Source organism: Porites lutea, chromosome 11 (assembly GCF_958299795.1).
Source record: "Porites lutea chromosome 11, jaPorLute2.1, whole genome shotgun sequence".
In the NCBI taxonomy this organism is placed as follows: Eukaryota; Metazoa; Cnidaria; class Anthozoa; order Scleractinia; family Poritidae; genus Porites; species Porites lutea.
In genome coordinates, this window is record NC_133211.1 from 26,089,720 (window position 1) to 26,104,523 (window position 14,804).

At 37.2% G+C, this 14,804-nt stretch overlaps 1 protein-coding gene across 1 annotated transcript; it reads left to right on the plus strand.

Moving 5' to 3' along the window:
• Position 1: 1 nt before the first annotated feature.
• On the plus strand, positions 2-8,665 carry LOC140952551 (cilia- and flagella-associated protein 119-like). The gene is made up of 13 exons (XM_073401977.1): positions 2-93; positions 183-214; positions 318-383; positions 1,037-1,133; positions 2,186-2,258; positions 2,969-3,039; positions 3,183-3,253; positions 3,456-3,501; positions 3,825-3,885; positions 4,418-4,458; positions 5,694-5,745; positions 7,306-7,370; positions 8,393-8,665. Exons 1-13 carry the CDS (start codon positions 76-78, stop codon positions 8,516-8,518), a joined length of 819 nt encoding a protein of 272 aa, XP_073258078.1. The 5' UTR covers positions 2-75; the 3' UTR covers positions 8,519-8,665.
• The last annotated feature ends 6,139 nt before the right edge of the window (positions 8,666-14,804 follow it).

A 14,804-nucleotide genomic window follows, 5' to 3' on the forward strand; every position in this document is an offset into this window, starting at 1 on the left:
GGCTCAAGATAAGTAACTTGGAAACGAAACATGGCGGGTGTTGACAGTCAAGATAGTTAGAAAACGTTTTTTAAAATGCCTTCCTTAGACGAGGTATAAAGTACATTTAGTTCCTTTTTAATACTTAGTGTTCGTGACCTCGAAATTTATCTAACTTTCTTCTTCTGGGCCTGTTTTTGTAGGGGAAAAAGTTTAAACCAAGGGTCTTAGTTTGGTAAGTCTGTAGGGTTAGCAGTTTAATTTTAGGCAACAATCTTTACTCATTAACAGTTAAAGGTGACTTAGAACTTCTTTTTAATTTTTAATATTTTTTTCAGGACTGACTTGACCCTTGACAATGTAGTGAACATCCAAAGAAGTGAAACCCCAGAAGAAGTTCAGTGGTTAGTATTCAATTTAAAAATAAGCTAAATGGCTTGTACAGCACAAAATAGTTAAACAATAAAAGAATGATATAAATATACTGATCATGTAGAGGAAGGCGTTTCTGTTGCTCAGCTAATTGGTTATAGCTGGGTTCAAGTTCCCCCACATTAGTACAATATGCAGCTTTCAGCTGAATTTGATTCTCAGTTACCTGAGTTGAATTCAACTCCTCGTTACAGCCTGCGTACAAGTGAAATCTAATTTTTATTATTTTATGTTTTCTTATGTTATGATATTTTGTTTGACCTACTTTTTATAAGCCTTGTTGCATAATTTTAGGTGGGAGTTAATCGATACAACTAGCATTATTTTCCTCCTTGGGCACCAGAGGTTTTTTTTTCTTGCCTGTGGTGGGATGCGTTGTTGTAGACTGCAGGCCAACATTTCTTTGACCCAAAGAATGAAATGAAAACAATAAGTTCATTTATTTTTAGTCACCTTTTATTTTAGTAGGCCCACTTACTAGCCTTCATTTGGGAAATACACCTGGATTACACCTCCAAATATTTAATTAACTGTTTGAAGGTTACAGCTGCAGCTGGATTGGAGAAGTTGCAAAATAAATTGTTGGCTTTTTTTTCTCTTATATTTTTCCTTTCCAAAATGGAAGTTTACTGGCAGATATCTTCCACTTAAGTGACTGGAAAGATGATCTTAGACAGGGGATTTTAGTGGATCTCTATTTTTATACATTGCAATATCCTTTTGTAAGTGCTGATTAAGGGCTGATGATACTGACAGTCTGTGTGAAATGATGTTAGTAGATATTGTGTATCTGTTATGTGACGTGTACTATACTGCTTAACTGCATATATGCCAACTTTCTCAGATCACCCAGGAGTCTCCCAGATACAGCACAATCTTGGTCTTTCATACTGGCCAGCAAATCTCCCAGATAACATCAAGCTTTAATTTCAGAGCTTTTCTGTGCTTTAGTTTGGAATTTAGCTCAAATTTTCCCCTGAATTCAAACCTTTTTTTTTTACGTTATAATATTGTTATTTCTAATTTGTTTTCCCATGGAACACTTCTTTAAAGGAGTTCTAAGAACTTGTTAAAATGTGTCTGTGCATTCCAGATCAAGGTAGAATTTAGAAGTGTTGGTTTTTAAGGAGAGGTGAAAACAGGTAGTAGTCAGAGAAAAACCTTTGGAGCAAGAGAGAGAAATAGCAACAAACTGATCTCAACCCACTTATAGTCACACCCACAATTTGCGGGTATCAGTGGAGGGCTGGATTGATATTTGATGGGGTAACTGCAGAAAAAGACTGTCTCCAGATTTTAGTTCTTCAGAGGTTGACATAACTATATCTAGAAAAACAAAGTATTTGTCAATAACATTAACTGATTTTACTTGCATGTAGGTTCTTTGACAAAATAATAAAACCTTATCTTAATTAGAAAACAGACCCTTAAAAATATAGCTAAAAATAAAACCAGAAATATTTAAAGTAATGGTGGCAAAATGGGAGCAATTGGTTATGACAGAATTTATGCAAAATATATTGTTGTAAGTTATAGTACATAAGAAATTAATGCTGGCTAGGAGCTGAAAAGTTCAAAGTCCCTTTAGCCTCAAAGAAACATTGTCACCTTCATGTATAGTCATGGGCACTAATTGCATGCCTGCACGGCTTTAAATAAATATGAAGACACAGAGGTTAAGAAGTTTAATTGTACAAAGTACCCAGAAGAAGTACAGCTAATTGTAATTTGCTACAAACTGTATTTTTCCTTAACCTTTAACAAATTTGCAAAGGACAATGAATTTTCAACTGAACAGACATCAGCGTGGTTCTCTATTATCAAGTCTGTGCATGAGATGACTGTGGGTAAGTTTACAATATTATTTTGCTGTATTTCTACATTCTCATTTGAATATTTTCGATTAGTGGCGGTGACTATTGTTTAATTCATTACAATGAAAAAGGTGGATTTTTTCAGTACATTCTAATAAAAATAAAAGTAATATCTTTATTGCTTATAAAGAGTTGCAGTAACACAATCATCAAAAACAAGATACACTGTTTTTTCTGATATTCAGACACCACAAAACACTGACTTTGAGGTGGCTGGATATCAGTTGAAACACTGAGTGGAGTGTTTTGATATAGCTGCTCAACTGAACAGTAATTCTTGAAGAAATTCAAAAGAAATGTTTGCGAAATTCTATCAATAGCAATTAGTGTGTGATACCAAACCTCTGTCATGGCACTGATTTTGTTTTCCCTTCATGAGAAAAATGCTGTTTTAGGTCAGTTATTCTGGGCTTAAGGTGTTTCTTAGTGCCTGTATTTACAATATACCTTTTCATCAGGGAACACTAAACATAATAATGTGTAGGTGATTCTTTTTCAAGTTTCAGTCTGTGTCCATCCTTACCATTCATTACAACAGATATGGCAGGAAACAGTTTCAAATAATGCCTTTTAGTAATATATTCAAAAAACCAAAGCTGGACCATTATAAATTGTCGGAACTTATTAATTTATTAATGCAAGTAGCGTGAAATAGCCCCTTTGATAAGCCTCTTGATTGACAGATACCCCATATGGAAATGTGGATCCAGTGTTTAAGTACTTCAAGGAGCTACTGTTATGTCACTCTGTGAAGGTCAGTTAATTGCTGCTTAATTACCATCTTTGAAATAACTAGGTTAGCATTTTTGTAGTCAACATAATTAAAACTTTCAGAACATGACAACTTGTTTTTACAATGTGATTAATATGTCTATGCATCCTTTAAATTTATCCCAGAGGCCTCCGTACAGTGTTGCTCTCTTCTCTGTTGATCAAGTAAAGAAATTAACAAGCTATGCAGTTAATACGTAAGCATTAAATGCAATTTTGTTGTTGTTGTTTGATCTTATGATTTTAATAATTGAGACGATGGGTGGTCTATTTTTTGAGAATACAAGAAAAACATTTAAGTCAAATCTCGCACTCATAGTCTTTCTTGTCTTTGAATCTAAAGATCTCTAATAACTATTTTTCAGAAACAAATTGATTCTTGTTTCCTCTTTACATCAGGTACTTTAGGCATTTTAAAATGTACAAGTATGCATTTACACCAAAGGTAAGGAAAAAATATGACTTTTTTTACTAGTCCTAAAACTGATGTCTGATGTTAAAGTTAAAATGATTTTTGGTTAGGGCTTTTATATTTTTATTCATTTCCATAGAAAACAGCCTGTCATGTTGTCACACCATATAAAACCTAATGAGAAGTGAAAAACATTGATGTATTACCAACAAAAAAAATTATTATTTACTCATCCAAATTTCAAGCCATGTATGTCATTTTACCATGTATTTTTCAGCTCCTGAATGTTCAGGTGCTCATTTGGGATTGCCATAATGATTGCAATAATATCTACATTATTATTTCCTTTGTATTAGGTACGTTTAGATCTCAGTTTTGAGTATGTTGGATTACCCAAGACACCAGAACCTTCTGAAGGTAACAACAAGTTTCATTCATTTGTAGGCTACATTTTTAAAGTACTAAAAATTTAGTAATTGAGTTATAGGCAGCCATCCATCGTGCTTTTTAGCCTGGGAAAACAACTGACATTTTGTGATGCCTCCACTGGTTTGTTGACTCTTTCCTTACAAAGACTCTGTTACAGACAGTACTCTAGGTCTCAAAAATACCAAACTTCATTCATTAAATCTCTACGTCTACAATAAAGTATACCTTTGGGATGCAGACATTATACACTTGGCTCATTCCTTTGGTGTCTGTATTAAGGAGATTTTTAATGGCAATTAATTGCTTGTAATGAGTTCATCAATAAGTCAATATTTGTACAGTGCCAATAACTGCTACCTTTGATTTTGTGGTATTCAGTTCTAGGCTAGTAGTAGTAAACATGCGTTCTTTTAGTAGTCTGAAGTAAGCGTAGTACATTTAGCAGACTGTATCCCAGCCAATGTGATGCTTCATAAATAATGTTACAGCAAATTGACTTGTTTGTGAAACTCTGTTTTAGTTGGTGATGAGGAAAATCAAGGCACAGTAGAGGCTGAGCAGGTCAGATCACTGTTTGGTCAATAATTTTATAAACTAAGTGAACTACAGTCATTTTTTTTCTCAAAATCAGTCTTGCAAAGTGCAAAGTGCTGGCTTGAGATTCTGGTGCAAAGTGCATGAGCTTCATACACTTACATATTAAGGAGTCAACTCCTCTACCAGTGCCACCTTGGGGACAATTATATTGAGTAGCCTGTGGAGAGGGTGCTGTTAGGGGTAGGTAGCAGCACAGTGTAACCAGTTTGAGGAGATGGGTAAAACATTTTTAACTAGAATGATATAAATACTTGTGGAATATCAATACATAACCAAAAGTATCAAAATATATTAATGAAGTAGAAACCAAAATTTTCAGAACATAACTGTTTATAAAACAAAGCAGCTACAGTGCAATGTGTGTGTCAGTTTGTACATGTTTTGTTTTAAATGAGAGGTCATTTTGGCAGTTGGGACTGCAATTTGTCATGGTTTACCACATGTTATAGGCAGGTGGCTGTCCTGGAGAAGTGAAAATAAGAGTGAAATAATGAACTGTCAACTCAGACAGTTGGCCATCAGGGGGGGGGGGGGATGGTGGCTGTGGATTAATGAACACAGCCTTGTACTCTTAAAGAAAGATTTTTGATCTATTAGGCTTGCCTTTGACTATTTTCCTGTAATGTCACTGGCATTTCTGTAAGTTACCATTGTGTTTTCTACCCTTCTATTCCCTGTATTTTTTGTTCTTCTTCATGTAGGGCTTTTATGGTCTAATGTTCTCAATGGCATCTGACCCCACTCAGAAGTTTCTGGTCACTATCTTCATACACCCTTTTCCAGTGGCCACAAGCTTGCTTTTCTTGTGTATTTTTAATCGTGAATTTAATGAAATTTGATGTGTTTGAACTGTGGTAGAAAGTTTAAACATGTGGAAATTAATCACAGGCATTACTTTGCAGCTGCAAAAAGAAAGCCTGTAATAAATTTCAGGCTTGAACAGCATAAATTGCTGCTTTCAGCATTGAAAGACAAGAAAGGCAGGCACAGAAAAGGGACACAACTGAAAGTCTATTTTAAATTTACTACTGAAAACAGCAAGGAAACATAATGGAATTAGGAGGAGAGCAATCCTTTGAAGTTTCCCAGATGATAAAATAGATATTCAAGGATGATTAATATGGACCAAGACAAAATAGTTTTCGCAGAGCTGAAAATTTATTCTTTCCATGAATTTTTTTTATTATTATTTTGAAAAGGCTACTGACGAAGCAGTGAAAACTGAAGAAGCAGTAGCTGAAGAGGAGGAAGGTTTGAATTATATTTTTACAATTATATAAGTAATCAGTTTTTCAGGTGCTTAATGGTCAAGAGCCATGGACGATCAGAGCACAGGCAGGAAATGATATGATGGTGCCGCAATTTTTTTTCTCTTTCTTTTAGGCATCTATAAAGAACTGCCAAGAATGTTATTACAAAAAACAAATCAACAACAATTTTCCATCATCTATAATCTTATTTACAGTACGGAACCCCATTAATACAGTCACCAATGGGCCAAAAAAATTTGGCGGTGGTAACGGTGTGGCCGTATTATCAGGGCAGGCTCAAATTTCATGACTTGAGGACCGTACTGACAAATACATCGCTCAGCACATTCGAATTTCTATAAACAACTGTTCTCATTGAACAAAACAACTGGAATGTAGATATCGCGTGCAGTAATTGAAAAAAAAAACACTTCTTAAAATTTCCCTTCAGTACATAAGACACTTTTAAAATATGGCTATAAAATCGCAACAAGTGCACTTTATGTGTACTGTAGTCTAAAAACAGTACAAGAACAGGCTCAGAGTACTAGGTCAATAAAATTAAGAGGGAATCCATCAGGAAACTGAGTAATTTTTATTTTCAGTGGACAAAAACCTTGTACCAGTGGAGAATAATTTAAAGCATATTGCATTGTTTTATACATTTCTCAAGGGCTAAAGATGTAATTAGTCATCCGAATTAACACCAAAGAAAATTTCTTATGGGTGCCCGAGAAAATGAATGTCAAATTTCGCAGAATTACATCTTACTCGTGAAATTTTCAGAATTTTACCTGTATTTTCACAATTCTTGTGAAATATGACATTCATTCAGTCTAACCTTAACCCTTAGCATAACCTTAAAATGGCCAATGTTGGAGAGAGTAGCTGTTAGCAAAGATTTCAGATTTTTTATTTTTAATTTGCACTATTAAGAGGTTACTTCATAGATTACAATACATTACAAAAGCAAGAAAAACAAAATAGAACAACAAATTATATAAATCATGAAAGGTGAAATGTGCACGGTGACCAAAAGAGCTTAGGCTGTCAAGTTGGCTACTACCACGGGCAATTAACTGGCGTAGATGATATTTGCATAAAATTACAAGTAACGTACAACGGAGAAAGGAAAATTAAAAGTGCAAAACGTCATACTTAAGATTTTTTTAAAAAAAACTATAGAAATGACTATTCAGTGGTAGTATGGGCAGAGAAATCAAATTACTTTAGTATTGGGTGTTTAAAAGGTAAACTTTGTATTGCTTATAGAAGTCGTTATAACATAGTTTTTGTAATTGGGAGGACGGGTGAGGGAAACCTATCAAGCTAGATCATCAGAACGAAATTTGATGAACTATTTTAATCCACTTACGTCCATTTAACCCTTAATAGTCACGAACCAGTTGGTCTGTTTCGCTGTCAAAAATGCCACTGATAGTCAAAATTAAGGGATCAGTTTTAAACTTGGATATGTTAGCAAACAATCCGGGCTGATTTTCTTTTTCTCAAAGGATTTTGATAAGTTAATAAATTTTAATATGTTTGTGTTTATTTTCAGATCCCCCAGCGGTAAAGGAACTCAAGGCAATAATTAACTCCGCACTTTCTGAACAAGTTCAACAGGTATTAATTAACTTGTGACTTAATCTGGCCAAAGATGATGTTGTGTGGGAACTTCATACAGTCAATCCTCCCTTACAAACACAAATAATATGTAACGATAAGTTCATTTAGTGTTGAATGACAACAAAGAAAAAAATTTTGAGGTTGAAGCCCAACATTTTCGATAGCGCGAGATAGAAAGGGGTTTTTCTTCGTCTCCTCATCATTGACCCGAGCTGGCCCGCGCTTCGCACTTCCCGTGGACCGTTAAAATTAGGGAGCTTTCAAAATTGGCAACGACGACGTTGACGGCAACGAGAACGGCAAAAAAAAAGTAGTTTTGATAAGCGAAAAACAACTTTTAACCTGCAGCAAGCTTTTTTGTACATTTCTTTGCCGTCACTGCACTACTACTACATGAAATTCCCTCACAGGACGTTTTATGGAGGTGGTAAACACAACACGACCATGTTTTCTTCCTACTTTTATACTTGGATTCAGTCTCCAAGAATTCAATTCCAGGAAAATTCACTTACAAAGGACATTTTAAGCAAATCGGAAAAATAGCGACAAACTTAGAAAATTATTGAAAAAAGTCCTTTTGAAAGTGGCATTTGATTTCGCTGGCGTTGCTGCATGTCGTCGATGCTAATGCTCCCTTTTAAATACGGCGGGGGCGATCACTGGAAGTTTCTTTTGGCTAGAAACGAGATGGTAAAATATGTCAATTGGAATAATCCAGGCTGATAGTACCTTACAATCAACAAATTATTTCCATGGGGTAATTCTGATAGCTTTTTTCTAAATCATGTTACCAAATTGTGATCCTAGTAATGTGGACAAAAAGGATATAGATTCCCGTTTTGTTTACCTGCTCCCCTCCTCCAAAAGGCTAGCGCTTAAACTGGAAGAATCAAAGATGGCTGATGGGCTTTGTTAGGCTCATAGAGTTCATTATCTTGTCCTTTCGATGATATAAACGTTAGACCAGTCACTGTTTGCTAAACCTGACAACCTGTGTTTAACTTTCGCCTTTTTCTTAGCTCAAAACCAGTGTGGACCAACAGATAAAAGCAAAAGACGAAGAAATGGCAAAGAAAATGGGTATTTCTACCGACGCTTCCGGCCCACCTAAAAGCCCAAAGCCGAAAGGAAGAAAGGGAAAATAGGTTGTAGCTAGAAGATAAAATGCGCCGAAACATGTGTACATATTGTCAGCAATGTGTGTTGCAGTTATTAACGGGGAAGTTTCTTAGACCTTTCTGTATTCCGTTGATGTTTTGCATACCACAAACGATTAAATATTTGTTTAATGATATTTGTATCCCATTTATAGGGATTAAACTCCCAATGTGTTGCATAACAATTAAAGTTGCCACAAACAGTATATTAAGCCGTGGTTGCTGAATACGTGAACGAGCGAAAAAAAAAATATATGTAGTTTGTTTGTTGACAGTGACAGTCTTCTTAGCAATGAGCTTGTTTTCAGAAGCAACGTTTCCAAATTTAAGATGGCTGACGCCAGAAAAATCCCTTTCCCAGTTTCGGAGAGCTTAATCAACGACGACGACAACGAGAACGTCGACAAAAAAAAAAACAAACAGTTTAAATTAGCAAAAAAAAAATAGGTGCGGTTACACTAGACCTTTTCCCTATAGCTCCCCTTAGGGAAATAGCTACCTTGGGTTGGGTACGCTGGGTTTTGATGACTTCCATGTTTGTGGCTAGACGAACATAAAATGCCCAAGGGCCGGGTGAAGAACAAACTTGAACCCGGTTTCGTCGTAAACGTCCCTGTTAACAGTTGTCAGTTGAAATTTTGGGCTATTTGCATGTCAGTTGAATAACAACCTGAAGCTGGTTCGGTTTCGGCCTTTTTTTGAACCTCCCATAATGACCAGGGAGGTACACTTGATTCCTATTTTTACAAAATTAGATATACCCAAGATCTTAGTTTTGCAAACAAAATGAACACTGTTTTGTCTAAGTACTCCTATGTGTTAAGTTTTACGATTTCCGCGGCCATAGACGACTCTGATCATGTTCCTTATAGGTCCTTGCGACTTTGTCGACCGGATCTGGGGCCCATTCCTATAAAGGCCCGGTAACTTTTCGGCTGCCGATGCTTTGATTGTACAGTTTTTCAAAGGCGAAGAGCTTGTCATTTACATCATCAAACAGAACCATTATGGAGAAAGGTGTCATATGTATATCCCGCATGAATTTATCTTGGTTGAAATTTTTCAGGCTACGAAAACATATTAGAGAGATTAAGATTCACGTTTACGCCAGACGGCAAACGTGAATTTGTACCACGTGACCAAGTTTTCCCCTTATTTTCCGTTTACTTTTTATTGCTTCTACACAAAAAGAAGTAGTTTTATGCCAGTTTTAACCATAGGAATCGTTCAAGACTGTTTTTATCTGCTTATTTTCTATTCTGAGAAATTCGTAACTTGAGTCTGACGTTTGCCGTTTGCGATAAACGCGAATCTTACAACCTCGTCCCAGGGCGCTTTTACCTCGTCCCCAGGGCGCTTTTCCCTTTTCCCGCCCCGCCCCCAAAGCCAGGGAAAAGCGCCCTGGGGACGAGGTTGCGAATCTTAATCTCTCTATTTTTCGTGAACGCGATCTACGCGCTAAAAACCGTAAGACAGTAAAAAAACAGCAAATGATCACTGATCTCAGTATCCACCACACCAGATGCCAAAGCCCTTGTCTTATCATTAGTCAGGGCGAGTCGAGTATTGTCTCAGTGGTTACGGTCTTACGAGTTGCTTTGGTAATTAAGCAATGACATTATGACATTGTTGTCATACTGCTTACACATTTTTGTTAGCCTTCAGCATTTTAATATGACTTTTGGGGAGGCGACCGAGCATCTTGATAAGAAAAATGAAGCTTTAATTGGGGGTGGAGCATTTTAGTGCGGAAACTAAAGCATAAAGTGCAAAAGCCATTTATCAGAGAGATCGCGGTTTCTGAGTACTCGTATAATTGTGGTGAACAGACCTCACTAATAGCCACAGACTGAACAGTCATCTTGACTTCCGTCGCATGTTGAACCTCCCCCCACTACTTCGCCTGATCTTTCTGTTATTTTTGTACTTCTAGAATCTATTTCTTTGTCAGTGCTTAAGTTCACATTGGTGCAATTTGTTTCATTGGCATAAACTGCAGGTGCCAGAATCCTAACCTTGTCTTCGAATAATCCCACCTTTGACAAGTTGATACTTTTCAGCTAGTTCTTTCACTGCTATTTCAATTGTAGCACTAATCTGTGCAGACGGATCGAAAAGGCTCTATGAATCCTTACACTGGCAAACTCCAGGTTAGGCCGGCCTAGGCCAAACGTCGAACTATTCATGAGACGAACTAAACTCTAATTTGGGTCGACCTAAACTAAGTTAAGATCGTTTGTTCCCGGGGGTATACGTCGAACTTATATTAGGACGCGCCGAACCAATCAAGTGAATCAGGCTATAAAAAAGCAATTTTAGCCGGTCATTAATAATCTTTCTCCCAAACGAGGTTAAATATACATTATCGTACAAATTTTTCATTTATTAGTTTAGTTCGTCGCATATGAAGATCGACGTTTGTCCCGGAGACGACCTTCAGACGTTCTATCCGTTTGAAGTCGACGGATAGAGCGTTTTGGACCTGATCCAAACTCATCCAGACGAGACGTCGAACGGCTTTTCATGAACTTTGGTCGTCTCATGAAACGTTCGCGGACTTTTCATGGTCTAGGCCGTATTCATGTTATTTTTTTGAGGAAAAGGGTAATAGGACTTAACGTATGTGAATTATTCGCTCCCCAATCGTTGTTCTCTGACCTCATGATGTTATGGTCCCAAAATGTTGCGCATACAGTAATGCAGCGAAAGTCTCGTGCTTATGAGAAACTGCATGGAAGTTTTCGTCAGTAACAGGAAGAGTGCATATCAATCAACTTTGTTAAGGTAATCTTTGTGAATCAAGTCACATTCTCCGTCAACCCTTGCATTCCCTACTCTAGGAGCGTTAAGGATGTTCTCAAGTAGACTAAGACCTGGTTCTAAGTCATTTGTTATTTTTATGCAAAGTTTCCAAAAACCGTTGTTTAAGAAATCCCCCAGGAATAATAGATGGTAAGTTCAACTAACCTTTAAAAAACTTGAAAAAAGAAATCAAAATTATCAGGTCACGTGATCGACCACGCCCTCTTCTGTTCGAAAGTTGCAACCAACGATGCGCACCACTTGCTAAACGCGTAGCTCCAGTTTCTCTTAATCAAAAACTTTGACCCTACGAACAGCCCTCTCTCCTCTCCTCGCTCCTCGCCTCCCGGCGAAACGTCTCAAGCGGCCAAGAGTGAGGAGAAGGCTGTTTTCGCAGGCTAGTGCCTTCCAGCTCATAATAATTAGTTGCTACATTTTAGGCTTTGATACTGTGCTTTTGTTTTACTTCCGAAAGCATTCTTATTTTCGTCAGTTCTTGAAGAGATACTAGAGCTTCTCCTGTGTTGTGACTGACGTAATCGGAATCATTATCATTCCTCTTCATCCATAATGAACTTTGTTTACCCCGCGAACTATTTTACATAACCATTGTTTCCAATTGGATATTACAGTTGTCCCAAGAGACAATCGAAGACCATAGTTATGCAAAATTTTGGGAGGTAAACAAGGCCTGGTAATCTTTCATTAATTTTTTTATCGTCCATACGCTACTTCAGTACTTGAAATGTACGTTTAGTCCCGGTAAGATGAATATGTTAATTAGAATAAGTAATCACATGATTTACACAAATTAAAAAAGTCCTAAATAAGCAAACGTGAAATTTCCAGGGACAAACAAAACTGAGTTCCTCTCAGAGGAGCCAATCAAGACGACTGAGTGTGTGTTTTTTTTTTCATGTAACTTTTTACGCAGGTAAAATGATTTCAAATCGCTGTTTTTTGTTGACGTTCTGGGGAATTTTTGCCTCTCTGATATTTCTTTTCTTTTCTTTCAAAATGATCCGCTGGAAAGGAGATCGGGACGCAATGCCTCAAGTAAAAAATATTAGTATAACTATTCATTGAATTTTAAGTGATTTTTTCGGTTTCACATTTCAAGCCGGTTGCATAACCTTGTGCGATCAACCAGAAAAAGATTTTAAAACAAGGAACTACAGTACAGATGCAATTTGGTCCCTTTTGACATTATTTTTCAGTAATACGTCAAAAATAGGTCATTCTGGCAAGGAGTTTAAGCCAGCGTAACATTCCTTTACGTATTTTCGGAGCCGGTCACAGCCGAAAATTAAAGATGAATGTTCAGAGATGTTATTAAACACGCTGATTGACACATGTCGCATATAAATCATAGAAAACTGAGAACGTCAATCACATGTGTCGAGCTGTCATAAAAATTCTAAATGAAACTTGCCTGAGGTTAACTCGCCAGCGAGGTAAGTCTGCTTTCTCTTTCAAATAATTCCGATTCTTTGTTGTTTTATTCAATAATTCAGCTCTTTAAAGTTACCTTTTATAATCAACAAGAATATTATCAAGTACCCCAGGCCTAAAAAGATGGTTGCGTTAATCATATCGGAGTTAAAGTCACTGAAATGTTTTCAGTGTTTTCAGGTGTCACGAGTCGTATGAATAACCTGAAACGTTCTGTCGGCTTGAAGGAGTTTCTTTTGCTTCGAAATTTCAACTTTCTATCTATTAGCAGAAGTTTAGGGAAAAACTCTCATTAAGAGTCGACTTATTTCATCATAACGTTACCAGTTTGATCGACGACTATCATGGAGTCCAGTCGTTCATTTATATGTAAGGTTATATTTAAATCGGCTCGTGCAGTTATTTTTCCTTTGACAGGATTTGCTGTATAGTAAAAAACAAAGTAGAATTCTTCGCCTTTGTTTAACACGCATTCGTCCTCTCCCTGAATAGTCCTTACTGGTTACATTAGAAGCTAATACATTTTGTTTGGCAGAACTTTGACAAAGCACTGCTCACAAATATTCGACTCACCACGGATCACTGAATCCAGACAACCTCTTCAATACTTCAAGCGTCTTCATTTGGTTTACGCGCAACAAGGAATATAATTTACATAAAAAACTAACCTTGAATGTCTATGTCACCAGATTCAAAAGAAGATACAGAAAACAATATCACCCTTTTCAAATGGGAGTATTTATACTAGCACGGAAATTCTATACGGTCTTGCAGCCGGCTGACTGACACGACTTTAAAAGCTTTTTGACATTCTGTAGTGATGTACCATATGTGTTTCAAGCGAGCTAAAAGTAACTACCTTGAAAAGTCTTTGAGTGAAAAACTGGGAATGGAAATGACCCAAACCATTTCCAGCATGATTTCTAATGCCGCATAAAACAGCAAAGCAAGGTCGCTCGTTTTTGTTTTTTGTCATTAATTTTTGATTCGGCAGTCTAGCAGGAAGGCAGTTCATGAAAGTTGCAAAAGTCGGAGCCAGTCAGGTTTGGTTTCAAGAAGAAACATTAACGCTCAAGAGTGTTGGACACTTATTAATACCTCTATGACATGGTCAAATGTCATTTTGACCAAACAGTATTTCCTCGAATAAGCGCCCGCTGGTTTTAAACCAAGTAGAGAATGGTCTAGTTGTTCCTGGGAAGTTCACAGCATTTACCCAGAGCTCGGCAATCGGAAAAAATTAAAAGAAAAGATAACGCACCTAAGAACTCTGCAAGCGCATGGATATAGAAATAACTGGATGTGACTTAAAGGAAAAGAAACTATTCTCCTTTACTAATTCCAGTGTAGTCGACGCCTGAAAAGTTGAAATAAAGTGGCAATAAAAGCTGGTTTTGGCTTGAATCCCTTCCCTCCTATTTAAGAGAGTGAGGGGTGAGGGGGAGGGGCGCTTATTTGATATTATGGCCTTCAGCAGCGGAGGGATGGCGCTTATTAGAGTGTGGGCGCTTATTCGGGGAAATACGGTATATTTTGACCACGTTAGCAGAGCGTGTCTTTCTGGAAAGTGTACAGCTTTGTTAGCGTCTCTGGTAATCCCTGGTATTTCGCGTAGTTGGCCGAGAAAGATTGTCAGTTAGCAGAGTAATTGTAATTGTATACAGTGGTTTGTATATAAAGTGTTCACCTTGTATATACCTTGTGTTTTCCTTCCAAAAGCGCGAAGAGAAGACTGAAACCGACTTCCGATGCCCATGCAGTTTGCCCCTGGCAAATCCCTGGCATGTCATTGGTCAAGTTGTCGTTGTTTCGTTCTCGTTCCCATAGCCCCGTTACCCAAAAGAAACGAAGGGCTCAGGGGACGAGAATAGCAACCTTAAGCAAATACGAGGACGACGACGACAACTTCAAACAACAATACGTTTAATGATCAAAACAACAGCTCTGTACGTGCATCACGCTTTTTAGTACCTTTCTTTGACGCCCACTGCACGACTTCGACGTGAAACCTCCTAGTGTG

Excerpts from the sequence above, each read along its gene's own strand:
- LOC140952551 (XM_073401977.1), top strand. Across the intron at positions 2,259-2,968 it reads TGTGCATGAGATGACTGTGG|ATACCCCATATGGAAATGTG; the intron begins GTAAGTTTACAA and ends CTTGATTGACAG. Across the intron at positions 4,459-5,693 it reads GCACAGTAGAGGCTGAGCAG|GCTACTGACGAAGCAGTGAA; the intron begins GTCAGATCACTG and ends TATTTTGAAAAG.